The sequence below is a fragment of the Leuresthes tenuis genome, unplaced genomic scaffold, assembly GCF_036924035.1.
Source record: "Leuresthes tenuis unplaced genomic scaffold, fLeuTen1.0.hap1 SCAF_8, whole genome shotgun sequence".
Taxonomy (NCBI): domain Eukaryota; kingdom Metazoa; phylum Chordata; class Actinopteri; order Atheriniformes; family Atherinopsidae; genus Leuresthes; species Leuresthes tenuis.
Genome location: NW_027325362.1, coordinates 6,398,788 through 6,418,137, shown reverse-complemented (window position 1 = coordinate 6,418,137; position 19,350 = coordinate 6,398,788). Strand labels below are relative to the sequence as shown.

Sequence of the window (19,350 nt, the reverse complement as noted above, 5' to 3'; positions counted from 1 at the left end):
TTATAAGGATTAGAGAGTAATGTCATCCCAAGCTTTTTAAAGATGGATTAATGGTCTGTCCGAACCACAGACTGTCTATGAAAGACGGACATGGTTACTGTGACAAACCCACTGGTTTGTTCACTGCTGTTTTTGAGGATCTGAGTGGAAAACAGAGGACACTCATTGTGTAACTCTGCTGTCAGTTTGAGCAGCGTGGCAATACATGAGACAGTAGTCTTAACTGTATTTAAATAGGAGAGTGATTTACAAAAAAGCTGTCACTGAGGAGGATATTAACTGAGGATTGATTTGCTTCTGAAACCAGCCTCGAGTGGCCATTAAAGGAACTGCAGTCGTCTGCGTTTCCACATTGACTGTGTGTCTCTTCCTCAGGAACGCTCCTCACGTCTTTTTGCATCTTTTTGTTAGTTAGTAGTTGTAGTTGAGAAATACTCGGAGGAGGGATTTGAACCCCAACCACATTATCTGGGTGTGTCAAAAGTTCCCGATGTTGAATAAAAACCCTCATTCTGCCTTCCAGTGACGTCCTCACTTGGCTCTTAGACTAGATTCTTGATTGTTTTTTCTGCAAATTGATTGTTTACTGAATAATTTCTCACATTAGAACAATTTTAAGGGTTATTTTTTTAAGCCTAATTTAATCTTACCATAAGTTTCGTCTGCTTGTTGATGGCGCTCATTGTGAACACTCACTCCTCCTGTGTTGTTTTGTGCCCGACGCAGTGACATTGAACTCAGCTGGTTAAATAAGTTAGTGTAGACAGGTGTGGGAGAGAATTAATATGTCCTTAGCACCACAATGATCCATTGTCTGTGCTCAGAATTAACTTGGAGTAGACGTCAGGGCCCAACTCTCGGATCCAACACACACTTACACACATGCAGCGCCCACAAACACACACAAGCTGCTCAGCTGATGTATTAGCCACATTAGCCCTCTCTTCAGGGGATTTGGGGGTTTGCTAATTGCCAGCTTGTCTATTTAATTGCCCGTACCACCCCCACCTCACCCATACACTCACGGATACACACAACTTCTTCACTTACTTAAACAATAGCAGTTAGTTTTCCTGAACTGTGCTACTGACCATGTCCATGTGTTGTTTTGTAAATGTGGCAGCTTCACTACATCACAGCACAATATTTCCTGTTGCATATGTGTGAAAACAAGTCAACATGTTCGGTGGCTCTGTCGTGATTCTAGTTTTAAAATTTACAGCCAAGCCTTGCCTCTGCTCTTCCACACATGTTAGCCTCTCCCAACAAAACCAGTTATTCGTCCTTCTCTTATACTTTGCACTATCACGATGAAGTCACTGTGGAGCATAATTATTCCTGGCATTAGACACCTTCACTTCCCGTATGTGGGCTCTGTAAAATCAGAAAAAGGCACAAAACCTCGTCCTTCCCGTATTCAGCACTGTCCTGATCTGTTCACGTGGAAAAATAAAACTAAAGCATAATCAGTTGACTCTGGTCAAAAGTTATGGACAGTTATAGCTCTCCTCAGACGGCTGTATAGTCCCCAGCTGCTTGGCCCACAATGACACTCTTATGTGTAAATCTGAATGTTCATGAGGATAAAAGAACATAAAATCTGCTCAGTATTTTGCTGATTTGTTTAGATAGATGAGGAGGACAGGATTGTTTTTCTTTTGCATCTGCGCTCAAACACTGATGCACACAAAGTGCACGGCATTGAGCGGACTTCCTGGCTAATTGATTGACAAGTCAATGCCAGTGCAGCCAATCTAGTGCAGCCTCAGAGTTAAGATTGATTCACTTTAAGCAAGTGCTCCAGGTTATTATTGTATGATCAACAAAGCACCACTGCTTCTCAATGTGTTACTTTTTTTTCATCTAAACATAAATAAGAGGAACTCAGATGTTTCATACTGCAGAAATATTTGTTATAATCACCCAGCCAAACATAAAGTGTTCTTTGACACCTCCGCTGGTAAATACATTTATGTGGAGACAAGGGTGAATGTGAAGCCACACGGACCCTTTCAAACGCACATGTGGTGCTTTTCACCATATTCATACCAGACGCAGATTCACAGGCGCAGTGAGGGTTCAGTATCGTGCCAAAGGACACGAACATGTGGACCTGGGAGGCCTGGGTTTAAACTGCCTTCAGATTCGTGGACGGCCTCTCAGTCCTCCTGACCCCGAGGCATCCCAAAGTAACTGCAAAAGCTGAGCAAACGGAAGCGTTTATACACTTGTTTCTAATCGGTTTCTTTCCAGCTGTTAAATGCAGTAATAAACTGAGCAGTCATACAGACTTACAGTCATTGGTGGCTATTTCCTGCTGATGACAGGAGGGTGAAAGAAGGCTGAAGACGGTGCCATATTCACGTGGGTTGATGATGATTCTCATCTCTCCTTTAGTGTGGCTCTGCACAAAACAATCGACTGAGGATAATGCAACAAAAAACATGTTTAATGGACCAACTCCACAGTTCAGTACAATATAGTTCTGTCTTTACACTTGAAAGCAATCCATTTCTAACATTTGCTTTACACACTGGCTTTATTTTGAAGAGTTTCCAGTCATTCGTCATGCTAATAAAGTCATCATGCAGTACCATTCTGTGTTTCCTCCGACTGAACACACTCCACTGTTTCAACACGATGTTATGTAGAGGGTCGGCAGTGTTGTTCTTTATGTTTAGATCCAGGGGCTCCAGCGCAGTCGCCAGCACAGACTTATAGAACATATGCACCATAAACGTTGAAGGGCCTCGGCTTCCAGGATGGAAATAGTGTTTGGCTTATTCCTGGTCCATCTGAATTCATCCTCTTCGCCCTGTTTATATCGGAGATTAGTTGATTTTGCCCACTCCGTGCCGCAGAGTCATTGACCTGTTCTCTGAGTTGTTCTGGAGGTCTGAGGTGTATACAATGAAGACAAATGGAGGGTAAAAGAAACTTCATTTTAAACTTAAATATTTGAGATGGCAGTGACCTCTTTCTTTATAACATAAACAACTAACAATTTAACTCTCACGTTGTACTTTATTTCCCTTTTAAATGTGTTTAATTTAATAATAAACTATACCCAAACTCCGACTTGTGGCAGGAGCTCTTACGGAGGGCCAGCTAGGTCCAGGAGAGCTGCTTCAGCAGAGGCTGCGTTGTGGTCAGGTCAGAGAGGCCCTGGGCATCCTGGAGGCCTTGGACTGGAGCACCATGGGGGACGAGTGCTACCGAGGCCTGACCTCGGTCACCAACCACCTGCTGAGGCTGCAGCTGAACGCAGAGAGGGAAGGTGGGTGTCCGTGTCAAACACCTTAGGTTAGATAGGCTCTGATGCACTGAAAGTTATTGTGTCAGCTAATTTAGATAAGAGTTATCTTAGCATGACGGTTTGTGTGTTAAATTATTTTAGGTATTTTGAATTCTTCCTGGTGAATTTACTCCAGATTGTAGGATAAACTCTAAACTTTTTTTTTGAAAACTCAATATATTACAAGAAGCTCACAGATATAAAACTGGGAAACAGCACGAATTCTAACATTGTGTAAACTGTAAATAAAAACTGAATTCAGTGATTTCCAAATCTTATAAACCAATATTTTATTTACAATAAAACATCTTGAATTTGAACTCATCTTGAATTTAAATGCAGCAGCAGGTCCGTTTTTTCCCCACTGTGTAGCATCTCCTCTTCTTTTAACAACATCTGTAAACATCTGGGAACTGAGGAGACCAGCTGCTGGACCTTTGGGGGAGGAATGTTGTCCTGTTCTTGTCTGATAGAGGATTCTAGCTGCTCAACAGTATCTTAAATGTTTTCAGGTGGTGAAACATCTGGACTGCAGAAAGGTCAGTCCAGTCCAGCAGCTGGACTCTTCTCCAACTTGCTGTTGGAATAGATGCAGTATGGATGTGGTTTAACATTGTCTTGCTGAAATATGCAAAGCCTCCCCTGAAAAAACGTTGTCTAGATGGGGGCATTTGTTGCTTTAAAACCCGTTTATACCTTTCAGCATTGATGGAATCTTTCCAGATGTGCAGGTTTTCACTTCCACAGACACTAATGCCTCCCCCTCACATACCATCAGAGATGCAGAGTTTTGAGCTAAGAGCTGACAACAAGCTGGATTGTCCCTCTATTCTTTTGTCTGGAGGACACAGCGACCATAATCTTGATTCGATTCATCTGCCCACAGAACAGTTTTCCATTTTCAGTCCATTTCAAATGAGCTTTGGTCCAGAGAAAACGGCAGTGTTTCTGGATCATGTCCACAAATGGCTTCTTCTCTGCATGATAGAGCTTTAACCTGCATGTGTGGATGTCACGGTGAACTGTGTTCACAGACAATGGTTTCTGGAAGTGTTCCTGAGCCCATGCAGTGATTTCCAGGGAAGCATCATGTCTGTTTTTAATGCCCTGAGAAAGAACACGAGCATCCAGTATTGATTTTCAGCCGTGTCACCTGCACACAGAGATGTCCGCTGACTCTCTGAATCTTTGATATTATGTACTGTAGATGATGGGATATTCAAAGTTATTATTCGGAAACTGCTCCACTTTTTCTGGACACATTTTTTTTGCAGATTGTTGAACCTTTGTCCATCTTTACGTATGACACACTCTGCCTCTCTGAGGTGCTTCTTTTATACCCAATCATGTTACTGACCTGTTAGCAAATAACCCAAAATGTTTCCCTCTTACGTTTGCAGCCTTTTGTTATCCCTGCCCCACCTTTTGTTGAAATGTGTTGCTGCCATCAAACTCAAGATTGAGATTTTTCAGTATTAATTTTTCATGAAATAGTAAAATATCTTTGTTTTCTGTGTCGTATTGTGAATAAGATATTGGTTTATAAGATTTGCAGATCATTGCTTTCTGTTTTGTATTCACAGTTTTTTGGAGTTAGGGCTGTACTAAGACTGTTATTTTATTAATACTGTTATTTGTATTGATTTATTTTACTGTGTATTTCTGCTCTGGCTGCAGCCCAGCTGGAAGCAGCTTTAGGTGTGTTTTACGCCCCAGCTGCCCCTCTCTCTGATGCACTGATATTGGAGTACCGGGAGCCAATCAGCAAGTGCGCCCGACGCTTTTTTCACCACCTCCTCAGGTAACATCACCCTCCTCAGTCTGTTGCTGTGGTCTTAATTTGATGCACTGAGGGAGAAATTTGCTTTATGCATGTCCTCAAGGGGTCAGTGTTTCTGGGAATAAAAATATCCAAGGGTATGTTTCTCTCCCGAGCACATTTAATACGTCTCCATGCTCACATTTAAAGACTATTTTTAAGGCACTGCTGGAACATTTTGTTCTGTTTATCGGTGTCGAGCGGAGAATCGAAATAGGAAGTGTCCAAAAACATCTCTCACAAAATGATATCCATTGAAGAAACAGTTTAATACTGCTGGTGTCCCTCTCACTCTTGCTATTTTAGAAATTCTAAAAAGGAAATAGCTTTTGAATTTCATCACACACTGATGCAGCTTTGAGTCATTCATAAGGCAAAGCACCACACATAGACCTGTTTAGACTGTTGTTTCATTTTCCCTTCTGCCATGAGAGCCTTTTGAAATGCCTGTTTGACTGAAATAGACCCTGTTGTTCCCACACACTGCTGCTTGCTGCTCTCCATCCGGCAATTACCGCCCGTCCTCCCTCTCTGCCTTTCTTTTTCCTCCTCTGTAGCAGAGCTGCAGTGGTGTTTGGCATCCCTCCTCCTCTTCCTCTCTTATCACCTACCTGCATTCTTTTTCTCTCCATCAACATCAAATGAAGGAAGGCCCCCCCCCTGCACCTCCCCTCTCTGCCTGTTTGTTTGTTTCATGTTGGCTGTAGACAGCGAAAGTTGAGGTGTTTTGTACTGGGAGACGCAGCTCTTTCTCCCAGCTTTAATTCTGGATATTGAAAAGAAGAGCACACTATTCTCTGATGACTAATTGACAGTTTTGCATGCAGAGATGTGCAGATTCATCTCTAAATGTTCATCCACAGTATGTGTCTTTAAACCGATGGAAGTGTTGCGTTTTTATTTCCTTTTTTATTGTCTTTATTTTCTCTGCAGGCACCAACGTTTTGAGAAGGCTTTCCTCCTAGCTGTAGATTTGGAAGCTAGAGATTTATTCATGGTAAGTAAAAGGACATTTTTGTCTGTCCTTCAATCATATAAACACAAATTACTGGCTGGTATGATGAAAGAAGATGAGACTGATAGAAGAGAAGCTCAAACCATCCATTTCTGAACATTTTTGGATGATTGAAATAGACAATTTTGTCCATTAGCAGAAGTCTACACGTCTTACTGTATCTGGCCAGATAGACAGAAACTCAGATCAGCAGTAATAAAAACACAACGATACCCTTAAACAGAGTAAAATATAGACGTAGGTGTAAAATTGGAACTATAAAAAACAACATAAGTAAAAATGACAAGTTTAAAACATCAAAACCTCTTAGAATTTAACTCTGAAGTCATTAAAAGCTAAATGGAAGAATAATTGGTCAAACACAACAATTACAACTCCACATATCTGCTTCTAACATATTTCAAATTTGTTTGAATTGATTTAAAGATACCAGTTCCTTAAGATTCAAGTGATTTTACACAGTTGCAAAGTTGTAATTGTATCCATTCAAAGTGAAATCCTCAAATAAGCAAAGTGTGCAAAAGGATGATTAAAGATACCCACTGCAGGTTCACAGTCAAAATGTATATGACGTTCTGAAGAATATATTCAGTTTGAAGGATGAAGTGACACCTAGTGGCTCAAACTACAAGTTGCAGCAAACCAAACAACCTCCACCTTCTCCTAAACCGTGATCGCAGTGATAAAGAGTGATGCACAATGTCTTAAATCGCTTGTTATGAGTTAAAGAAAAAACGACTATGTGAGTTTAAACTAGTCTAAACATAGTTGTGAAAATTGTATTGCCCTAAATGTTACTCGCTCTATCTGCAGTGATGTATGTTTTGGTGTCTCTGTCTCCAGACTACACATTTAAAGGTGAAACAGAATAATAATAACAATGATATTAATAACTGAACTGTTCGTATCCTAATTGCTCTGTTCTTGGACGCCCCTCCTTCATCTGATAAAAATCATTACAGACAGCAAGCTTACAGTCTGAGTCTGATGTGTTTTAATAACCTGTCTGTCGTGGACTTCCACAACACAGTGTAAGATGGAGACATGAAGCCGTGAGGACGATGCAGTCATCTCACCTCATCACAGTAGAGAGCTACAGAGCTGTCATGATTGTTTTCAGGCCAGTCTCATGATGTCAGGGGTCCTGCTTGATGCCCTGCTGGTAGTAATGGAACCACACATTAAAAAGAAGACCACCAGGTTTCTTGATCCAATTAACCTTGTATTATGTTATTGCTTTCCTAAAGTGCTTGGTGCTGGGGAAACAAAAGTGAAACGGTTTGTCAGATGCCATTTTGGATATTGACGGTGGCTCTGAGCTCTCAAAAGGCATTTCAATGATCCGTAAACACCAAGAATATCAAACCTTAGACATATTTTGACTTTGTATTCATTTTCAAACATTCAACAGTATCAGACAACAAATATGAACTCGTGTCCAAAGAACTCAGTTTCTCTCCAATGACTCTTTTTATCCCGTTGAGACTGATATTATTAAGATCCAGTGATATTCGTTTGGGTAAATTTGACAACACGTATGCACAGAAACGCTGCGTATTGCTTATAAATAAACGTATCGTTTATGAAGGAGGAACGTACGCCTCGTACATGTACAGGTTTTATTAAAGCAAGTCTGGCCTGGTGGGATGTGTACACTGTACCTCTCGTGTAAATAATTGTGTCGTTTTAGCAGGAAAATTAGTTTCTGCTGCTTCACTTAAAAATCCGTAGTTTTTCTTATGTGATACTACTGCCGAGACTGCAAAATGAGACATAAGTTCTACCCTTTTTCATTGCCGTGTCTTTTATAACCTGTGGTGCTTTAAAAGCAGTGTCCCTCTCAAAGCAGGGTGTCACAATATTTTTATTAAACCTTTATTTAACCAAGAAAAAAGGCCCCATTGGGCCATATAAAGATACTGGCAGTAATCGTGATTACAGTCTGTTAAAAATACTTTAATGTTATGATTTGTTTGATTGCAGAGTGGGTTTCTTGTATCATTTGTATAGTTACTTTCCTCCTTTTTGTAGTGGGAAAAAAAGGAGACAAAAATACATTAAAAACAAGGTCAATTAGTCTGATATCAGTCATTTTTTTCAGGTTTTCTTTAGCCATCACAATGATATTATTAAAAAAATCACCAGCTGCATTCATCGTACTCCTCTTTAAGCACTCACATATACTCTGAAAGTCCAGCGATGGTCAGATTAAGACCGAATAAAGAGACAAGAAACCTAAAATCCACAAACAAATAACACAGGAACCCATCTGTAATATTCAGTCAGAATCTCTCTAAATTTAATCTAAAAAAATATTGCTTTTTAAACGTTTTACACACACAAATGCAGCAGTGAAATGTGAGAAATAAAACCGTTTACATGTAAAGTTGTGGTATTTATATTAAACACGATCAGTGTATTTACTGGTTATAGATAGACTCCAGAGGATACTGCAGGCTCGCCAGTGTTATACAGCCTATTTTATTTGTTCATTCACTGTTGAACCCTTGTTGCTTGCATTAGCACATGACTTGTAACCCATACAAGTGTGCGCCTGATTGTGTGTGTGTGTGTGTGTGAGTGTGTGTGTGTTGCATGTCAGAGAGCAGGTGTGATCTCAGTGTGAGCCCCTGTCTTTTCACAACCTCCATTGCCTTGGCTCGGCCTTTTCCTCTCCTCTCATCTTCCCTCTAACTCGCTCTTTCTTGCACTCAACACTGAAATGCTCCTGTAGGCGTCTGACCCCCTTTTTCATGGGGCCCCCTTTGCTTCATGCTTCACCAACACTCACTCGCACACACACACACCAACTCCTCTTAGTCCCTCAATCGCACTGATAGCACTGGTTCCAGTTCCCTCCCCACTAAGTAGTGCTGCTGGGAAGCCGAATTGAAAAGGTGGAGTCGAGCTTGTGAACCTTGAAAGAGTGCAAAGGAAGGAGGAGGCAGAGGGGAGATTGGAGGACGAGGGCATGGTGTAAACGGGGAGCTAAATGATAAATGCAAATATTTAAAAAAGGTAAGATAAAGAGAAACCAAGGTCCTGCGTTGTCTGTTCGGAGGTATAAAGAAAGGAGAAAGAGCAAGAAAATGCTGGGATTGTATTTGCAAGTAATTCCTAACGTGGGGTCCAACCTGACTGAAGTGGGTGGAGTCGACCACGTCAGCACAATTCAGGTCGAGTGAAGCAACCGTGAACTAAAGTACCAAATCTAAAAGTTATTTTGATGGAGCATCTTCATACAGATGTAAGAGTTTTTATTAGAGATAACAACGAAAACAATAAAACGCCAAATATTCCAAGTAAATTACAGCTTTTAACCTTTTGGTTCATTCTTGTATTTAAGCAAATAAACAGTTTTTACACGTTTGGAAAAAAAAGCACAAATGAACATGAAAATCTCAAAAATCCACACTGTGGCACATTAGTAACAGACAACAAACTTTTCCACGTTGTGCTCTCACCGGTGTTGGAACAGCTTCTTTGGTCACCTGAAGTTTGGTCACCTAAATGAGTAGTTTAGTAGTTTATGACAAGATATTCTGCACTGAGTCTGTCCCACAATCTTCTGTTTTAACCTAAATAAATCGGTGATGATTAGATTTCCAAACTTGCCGGTGAAACACGTATGTTTTAAACTTAACCGCAATTCCAGCTGCAAAACTGAGGTGTGTGAAGAGTGTGTGATCTTATCCAGTTCTGGTATGACGGTGTCCAGTGTCTGCATGACCACAACCATAAACCTTTCCAATTATGGAGCCGGCCCACTCATCCATTTCCCTCTCTAGAACTGCATCTCACGCTCTCCTGGTGTCCAAATGCTACGCACGAACATTTAGGAGAGTTATTTTATGTTCTGTTTTTCAATCATGCCTCATGTGTTGATATCTCACACATAAGAAAGACTTTTATACTTAATAGACCACCATTTAAGACCATTTGAATAAACCCTTTGATCTGCACACGTTTCGTGAATCGGACATGTTTTGATTTTTTCCGTTTCGACTCTTTCACCTTCTTTTTAAACGAATTTAAGAGAATTAGCAAGCGTGCGTGAGTCCTTTTGTGGCGGCAGTGATGAAAATCTCCACATATCTGGTTCACCGAATACAACAGATACTTGCAAATCCTTGTCATCCCAGATCTGTAACAAAGTTAATGCTCTTTCACAACGAGCTGTTTCAAGCACTTCTTGCCTCAGCGACCAAGAGAGCAGCGAGTCATTGTCTGCAAAGAGTGAAAGAGGGAAGAAAAAGAAAGAGGGGACGTTGACATTTCACCTCTCACTCTGTCCTTTGGTCTAATTAGGTTGTGTTGTTGCTTTAACCTGCTGGTCGGCTGATTGGGTTGAGGTGGAGGGGGTTAATGAGGGCAACCCCCACCCTCAGCAAACTCTTTGTAACTTACAAACTTGCCCACAGAACTCAATAACGCACCGTCGACTTGATAAAATGCGCACGCACACACACACACACACACGCGTAGATAACACGCACCCCCTCATCTTTTCTAGAAATTCTCAGCATGATACGCTGCCCCCCCCCTCTTCTATCACCCGACCTCCACCCCCTCTAACCCCCATTGTTTCCCAGCTAACAATAGAGGCCCTTCAAGCCTTTTTCTCCTAAAAAGAAAGCTTTTGTTAAAATGAAACACTTTAGTGTCGGGCTAAATTGAGGGGGATGTGGCCCTGGTGGTGGTGGTGGTGGAGGGGTGTTTTTTCTCTCTTTTTTTTTTATTTGGTGAAGGTGGTGGGGGTTACTGAGTCGTTTGCATTTTTTTTCCCATAATTGGTGCTCTTCTGTAGCTCCCTAATTAGCCTTTGATAATGAGTTGATAATGTATCCAATTAGGTCATTCGTCAGCCAAATCAAGCCGACAAGTTTTTTTATTCTCCACCTCCCTCCCCCCTTTCTCTTCTTCTTCTTCCTTGGTGTTTGACTCTTGATATAGCTTGTTAATTAAATCAAATTGCGTGATAGCCGAATCTGATGCGGGCTCTTGTGTTCCCCAGTGAGAGCTTGTACTGTTCCTGTCAGCTACGCTGCGTCTGTTGGGTTCATTCCTTATCTGCCTCTCCCATCTGACGCCACGGTGGGTGATGTCGAAGGCGGAGGTGTTGCTCGTCTTTGGCAATAAATATGTCGTATCTCAAATGAGCAATTAGCCCTTTTAATAGTCTTTAACCACCGACTTTTGGATCTGGGGTGTGGCAGAAAAACAAGTGTGAAACTAATTATGTTGATTTATTTCTGTATTTTCATACTTGTTCTTGTTACGTGGAGCTGTCAGTATTGTTGGCAAACATTAAAGGAAAATTACACCCTCAAACATTTTAGAAACTCAAAAGCTAAAAAATGCAATTTCTTGAGTTTGAATATTTGTTTTTGGTGTATTTCTGGTATTTCAGAAAAAAAATAAGCGCAGATTACACGACGGCACCAAGATATTTTTCTGTCGTCTATCTCGGAGGTAATCATCAGGATTCTCTGCCAGTTCCTCTGAATCAAAGAGTTTAGGCTTTGCACTTAATCTACTCATTCACTAATCCCTACATATTGAAATTTCACACATTTATAAATGATCATGGTTTCAGCTCACAGGTGTATGCCAGGTGTGTAACTGTGGTTCACAGACTTATCAAAGGGTAAGCCTTGCAAACAAAACATCACATAAAAAAAGGCTGCATTTGAGCTCTTTTGTAAATTAAATAAACCTTATTGAGAGACTGACCTTTGATTTAAACTTATAGTGTGTATAAATGTGAAATATGTATATTTAACCCATAAAATAATGGATTTAATTTGTTATCTATCACATGAACAGAAAACTATGCTGTAAATAAATGTAAAGCTGTTTTCGGGTTCAGATAAGGGATAAATCTAATATGCGTGCAGTGCAGCCGTAAGATAAATAATTGTTTCAACAATAATCTGAAAATGGATTATTTAACTGTCTGAGCTCCGGCTCCTCTCTGCACCAAATGCAACAAGTTGTTTACCATTTTATGGGATAAATCACAGGGCTGAACATGCACAGGCAAGCGTAAAACATCAAAGTCACAAATCAGAAAACCGCCAGAGGAATCACTGAAAATGATTAAATAATTGAGCCTTAAAGTCTGCAAATGTCTTCAAATGTATCATCTCTGCAGACAGATATGAGTTTACGCTTTAATCAGACGGTTATACTCCGGTATGTGCAGAACATATGTTCACATACGTACTTCAGATCGATCCCGTTTGACAGAAATTCACAGCTAACACGTCAGACTGCAGACATACAAACATGTGCTGTAAGCGCTGCTGTGTGTCAGTTAACCTAATCCCTCATTTATTTGGAAGTAACCCAAATATCAGTCAATATCGAGCTCTTAGCGTCCACCACCTCCCTCCCCTCTTCTCCCCAAAAATGGCCCACTAAAACGCCCCTCTTTATCAGCGCAGTTAGCTGGCTCGCTGCAACCCCTAAAGCTCTTATATAAATAAGATTAGTGTCGCGTTTGAGCGTCAGGGAATAAGAGGTGCAATATCTGATGGTTTTATATGCAGTATTATTGTTATCCCTTCTTAGTCGGGTTGATACTCCTCTCGCTCTCATTTCACATTTGTTCAGTCGTTGATTCTTTCTCTGGGTCTCTTTCTCCAGATTCAGACAGTATTATGAGGGGCTAAGCTGGAATAAAGCGCCCCGGCATCAAATGTTCATATTGTTCTGTCCTGTCTGTCATACATTCGCTCATCCTCTTTCTTCTCGTCGTCTTTTCTCACCCTCCCTCCATACTCTTCCTTCTTTTTCACCTTACTATCACCTCACTCGCCTGTTTAATCTGCTGCTGCTCTGTTTGTTATTAATTAAGAGCCCTCACTCATCTCTAATTGAGGGGCCGTGTCCTCGTTTGCAGGGGCTGAGAATCAGCCACCACAGTCCTGGGAGCCGATTTGTGTTCTTTTGAGGCCATTTTGTTGTCGGCCATTTTCACATTTCCTCCTAACTCTTCTCCACAGAGGGCAGGCACCACACTATAATTACCCAATCTGTTCCCATTCATACTCCTCAATTTCAGCACCTCTCCCTCTCTCATTCTCCTTTACTCTCCCACTCTGCTTCAATCCCACCTCTTTTTGAAACCAGCAACCCCCTCTTTTTTTTTTCTCCTCTGGGGTTACAAAAGCGGGGTTACAATATGGGGTTATTAGGGCCGGGTGCAGGCTCAGCTGGGAGCTGGCTTTAGCCAGCTGAGGGTTATCCGTGGCGAACCCTGAGTCACGGCAGTGATGTCCTGTGATGTCGCTGAGGCGGAAGACTTTCCTTAACACGCTGTACCCTTTGATGAGCGCTCAGACCCTGCATTCTGCCTGGGGAAACCCTGCAACCCCTCATCGGGTGTCAGAGCCAGGATTTGATCGGCTGTTGCAGAAGTACTGAAATTCTAATTTAAATTTAGTTTTTCACACATTTAATTTCACACAGATTGACAGATTCAGCAAGTAAAGCAGTTTCTTATTATTTACTATTAAGACAGCTTAATATTATTAGTTATCGACACTATTTACATCAATGTAATCCTAAATTTCAGCTCTTGTTATGCAGCATAAAGATTTCTTCAGAATATACTCGGAGTGAGGCTGTTCCACCTTCTTAAATGTTAACTGGAAACTGTGTATTGACAGTTCGCTAATCATCTTCAAATGCTGTTTCTGCTGCTGATATATTTTCTCTGGAAGCTCAATTCTTCCCTTTTAGAAGACACAAAACAATGGCGTCGAGTAAAATGCACCAATTTGTATCAACACACCTTGAAAATGCAGAACCAACCACAGAGCACACAGGGTGTCTGTGCAAACTAAGCCATAATATAACAGGACAGGACTATCAACCCTCAGAAGGAGAATCGGTTGTTATGAGAGTTTATCTTCTTTGCCTGCGTCCATCAACAACACAACGTAATTATCATTTTATTATCGAGCATCTCAAAACGGGAACGGATGTCTGAAGCAATGTGGTCATCAATGAATACGTGGCAGCCTTGAATTTTAAATCAGCCACCCTCAGACATCATTTAGCCATATTATCGCTTTTTATTACCATGTGAGACTCAAACAGAGAGAGACAGAGAATACACGCTGTTTCCAATATTGTCACAGGCTGATATAGTAATATGCTCAGCTGGATGTGTTTCTCTGTAAAGAGAGAATACCAGCGTTTCTGAAAGGTGAACAGTCTCTCGGCTTCTCTCCCACTTTTGAAATGTGACTGATAACATCCTCCTCAGTTCAAAACGGCAGAGACAAGAGTGTGTGTGTGTGTGTGTGTGTGTGTGTGTGTGTGTGTGTGTGTGTGTGTGAGTGTGTGTGTGTGTGTGAGTGGGTGTGGTTTGGGGGTGCGGGGAGCAGGAAGGCTGATTTCAAAGTTTTTTGAGGAACCGGCATTTCATCCAAACCGGTGCTCTTTCTGATGTTGGGCTTCAAATGGCTCATTTCATCTTTTTCTTCCTCCTGCCAAAATACCGCCCCCCCACCCCTCTTAAAAAGAAGGAAAAAAAAAAACTATTGTCATCTGAGCCTAGATTCATTTTAGATTAACTTTCACGTTTCTTTCTTTCTTGCATTACCTTCAAAGGACCTCCATTATGTCGCCAGTGATAAGGGCGAGGTGGTGCTAGCGGATGTGGCCAAGAGGAAAGCTAATGAAATCGAGGCCGAGGCCATCGCAGGCAACGGTAAGAAAATAATCACACGTCCAACCAAAAAGACTCCAAATGTGACTCGTTATTTCTCCTTACATCTGGAATGGGAGGTGGGTGCTTGATAACCTCAGCAACTCACCCACTGTGACACACTTTTCTTACATCTAAGACCACAGATTTTCTCAGGCTCTAACCCTCATTTAACAGCACCGAGGAGAATTAACTCAGATCATGTCTGACAGAGAAATATTCAGCTCAAACACCCGTAATAGGTTGTCTTTTTATCAGCCCTACAGGATTTCAGAATTAAGTATTAAGTGCAGAAAGTGACCTGAACCTTTAGATAACTGAGTCCAGCACAAATGTTTACTATCTTAGAGGAAAACTGCGGTTTAACCGTACGGATCTGAAACGTTTTTTACTTCCATATTTGATAAAAACTTATGTTATTTAGAATATAAAGCTGTGAAAAAACAAAGGAATGCACTAAAATTAAGTTTCTTTGGGAGGAAACACGGTCAAAGCCCAGTTTTTTTGTCGTTTTCAGACTGTGCTGCTGCCCTTTGACAAACACTCCCGAAAGCACATACCAGAGGGGATCAAGTCGAGTTCCTGATTACACGCACACACATTCTCACAAACACTCACACACAAGTCCTCACAGAGGCTTCAAGGGCCAACGGGTGAGCAGAAAACATTCAAATTTGTGAGGGAACTAGATGAACATGTCGGATGAGTCCTTCATTGGTGCTTAAAACGCACCAGAAGGCTGTGGGGGCACATTTGGGTGTTCACAGACAACCAAATGAGGCAAGAGAGGTATTTAACTCCACTGTATAAGGTCAAACCCCCGAGGCTGAGTGTCTGTGTGTGTGGCTGTGAATGAAAATGAGCATTTGTGTGACTGTGAGGCCTGTTTGCATGTATTTTTTCCTTTTTATTCCTAATGTGATGCCTAACACGCGTTCCCCTCCTCATAAGCCCCTTAATTATGTCCTCGATGATTTACCTCCATCACCTGCAGCGTGTCCTATCCTTGGACAGCAGCAAGAAGAAGGGGTGAGGAAGGGACAGAGAGGGGAGGGGTGAGAGCAGGAAAAGAGGGAAGGAGTGGTGAAAAGAAAGAATGAAATGGTAAGGAAGACGATAGATAAAGTATATATGAGTAAAGAAAACAAAGAAGTAGTCCATGTTTAATTTATTGGCACATTCTGCTCCCTTTTAGCAGCTAATTTTAGATCCGGATCAGGTCTCACAGCTTAATAAACCAGTCCTTATTTATAAGAAAGTAACCTGAAAACTGCTCCACATATGTGAAATTAAAGAGACAACCATGATGTGAAGTTATCTCAGTTATCTGTATGTGTCGTTGTGCTATTATTTTTTATTAGCAACACGATGTTTATTGGTTTGTTGGTCTGAAAGCTAATTTGTGAATGTGGCTTTTCATCTAAATTGTGTCTGAAAGTATGTTTAATTGTAAATCTAATTATTTCATTGCTCTTTGGTTCCACGTACAGTCGTGGGATGTAACACCACGGTCATAAAAACTAATATCCCTGTGAGCCCTGCACATGTACAGCCGTAAGCATGAATTTGTTGTCACATTAAAACGAGGCCACGAAGACGCCATCAAAAGTCCACAAAAATGTCAAGCGACCTTAAAGCAAGACGACGTGGTGCAGGGCTGGAATCCAAAGTCGTGAACTGTGGTATATCAGGTAGTTTTAGGTCAGTATGTGGCAAAACTAATTAGAAGCACACAGTTTTAGGGTTCACAAACTTCTTATTTATACTGACACCCGCTGAGGCTTACATTTATATCGGACTCCCCCTCAAAACGCCCACTAAAATCTGGCTTTTGCGTTACAATGAGCATTCAAGTGATTGCCGTAGTCTCTTATATTTAACAGCTCCAGCTCTGGTGCTAATGCTAATTTTTGCTCCCCGAGTTGAGTGATCTCATCTTTCTGTTTCTGTACATTTAGTGTCTCAAAGGGAGGCGCAGCTTCTGTTTTTACATCTAACTTTAATACACAGATACCCACCATCACCTGATCCTGGTTCTGACCTGTTTAACGCTGCTGTGAAAATACTGATCGGAAGTTGTGGAACAGCTTAAGAATAAATGATACGATACAGAATTAGTCGTCAGTAAGCTACATGACGGAGTGTGTTTGGAAGCACACACACACACATAAGCTGCCAACATTGATGATAGCTAAACTGAGGCCTCCCTCTGAGTGTTTTGTGCACACGTTAAAGTGTGTCTGCATCCGTGTGTGTGTGTTTGTTGTCCACTTGTGTGTTCATGTGCAGACAGAGCATATTAACAGCACATAAAAGACGGGTCATTAATAATGAGTGGCCCGCTTCTAGCAGAGGGCTCCAGTGAACAGGTGTCTCGCTTTACACTCACACGTATATACGCAGCATGATCCATACACACTCACATGTTTATCACTGTCAGTGTAACCTGTGGAGAGCTAAACGAGTGGCCGAAAGCTAAATTACTGTAGTTTTTTAACACAAGAGCAGAAGGTCTTTACTGATGTGGGCTGCAAACAAACCCTTATGTTCATTCTCAGATACGTATTTTCGTCACATCATATCATATCATGTGTGTACACAATGAAAAAGAAAGTATTTTTTTATCAGCATGACCCAGGAGAGAATTTCAGTTATTGGTGCATTTTTTTTGCAAATAACCTGGATGATGTGTCATCACAGAGTCCTGCAAACACAGTTTGTCATTAGTTAGCTTAAAGTTCACACAGTGGGATCTGCTGGAAAGATAAGAATCTTCTGATTTGACTGATGCAAATTATTTTACGATACGGTGACCGCAGCGGATACGATCAACACAAACAACAATCAAAACAGAAATTACGGCATTGAGGTAAAAATCCAGATTAAAACACCAAAATATGCTTTTTTTTAATTAAAAAAGGTCCCAAACAGTCTCTATAAAACACTTTATCCCAAAAATTTTTTTATTTCCAGTTTGATCTAATAAGATATCAGTTGAGCTTATTCTATCAAATCTTTTAAGTCCGGATGTAAACTTGCACTTCATTCTGGATACAGTGATTTCACAATGTAACCAACCTCCTTAGCATTCTATTTACACCCCACCTGAGACTATAAGACCATTGTTGTCATCTCAACTCATCTGTTTCCTCTCAGAAACATTGGACTGTTTGGGGAAAAAGTTTAGTGTGTTAGCTCTCAAAAGAGACCAAAAGCATTAACTCCATGTGCTTACACAGCAGCTCTGAGTTTAGGAGTATATAAAGCTACACAACTGAGATCAAATTGACGTTACACTCTGAGGCTTTTTGTGTCTCTGTGTGTGTCTGTGTTTCCTGCCATAAAGTCAAAACACTTAATTCCTTCTTACACGCAAGTATGCACAAAACATAACTGGACAATTTTTAATTTCCAGTCTTGGATAAAATGTTATTTTTAATATGTTAATCTGGATTTGTCCACAGCTCTGTTCTGCGAGAGCTCAAGAGGAAAAGAGCTCATTAAAAGTACAGGCTAATAGGCTCATATTGATTGATCTTGCTGACCCGATTAGTTTCCTGCTAATCTCTTGACCATGCTGTCACCTCGTAGCTGTATTCTTCCTCAGTGATCCAACATTAAGACACCATAAACCCTTCAAACCTGCACTATACCTATAGAGTTGCCACGTGATAAGCCTGAGATTATTTGGCCATGTTTTCATAAAGACTTATGTTTCTTCTCACCCATTGTGCTCCTCTCCGGGACGATCTCGTAACTTCGCACAAGGCGGCGTCCGTCTAAACTGTTCGTATTTGTTGTTGCACGATGGTGGAAGAAGCTGCCAAACATTATGGGCCCTTTAAATAGATTCAGTACTTACTAAGACATGTGCAAACATGAATGGAAATACAGTTCAAGAAAGCTTGAATGTCATTATTTGGTCTGCCTGAACCCTCTAAGACAAGCTTTCTGTTATTTTTTTAAGGAGTCTTCAGGAATAGTTCTCCAGGCTTCTTGAAGGACATCCTAAAGCTCCTCTGTGGATGTTGGCTGCCTTTTGTTCCGTTCTCTGTCAGATGATCCCACACTGCTTCGATAATGCTGAGGTCCGGGCTCTGGGGAGGATTCATCCCTCCATAAGACCTGTTGCCACTGATTTTCAGTCCACTTCTTGTGTCATTTGGCACAGCTCAGCCTTTTCTCCCTGTTTCCCTTCCTTAAGAATGGCTTCTTGACAGCCACCCTTCCATGGAGACCATTTCTGATGAGGCTTGGGCCAACAGTAGATGGATCAGCTGAAGGTCCAGACGTATCTCTCAGGTCCTGTCAGGTCTTTGCTGGATTTTTCCTCTTTCTTAAGGACATCACTTTCAGATCCTGTTCATCTGCTGTAGATAGTTTTTTAGGCCTGACACTTCTTCTTTTGTCCTCCAGTTTCCTCAAATGTTTTAAGGGACACACTGCACACCATGCTGAGATATGCCAAGTTTTCAAATTCAGTGAAAAAGCAGCCAAATGTC

General features: G+C 41.2%; 1 protein-coding gene across 1 annotated transcript in view; it reads left to right on the top strand.

Annotated features, from left to right (window-relative positions):
• Positions 1–19,350, top strand: part of wdpcp (WD repeat containing planar cell polarity effector) — an 81,611-nt gene that overhangs the window by 51,826 nt on the left and 10,435 nt on the right. The window contains exons 12-15 of the mRNA XM_072390597.1: positions 3,089–3,277; positions 4,973–5,096; positions 6,048–6,111; positions 14,752–14,851. Coding sequence (XP_072246698.1) covers positions 3,089–3,277; positions 4,973–5,096; positions 6,048–6,111; positions 14,752–14,851 — 477 coding nt within the window. The remainder of the gene's footprint in view (positions 1–3,088; positions 3,278–4,972; positions 5,097–6,047; positions 6,112–14,751; positions 14,852–19,350) is intronic.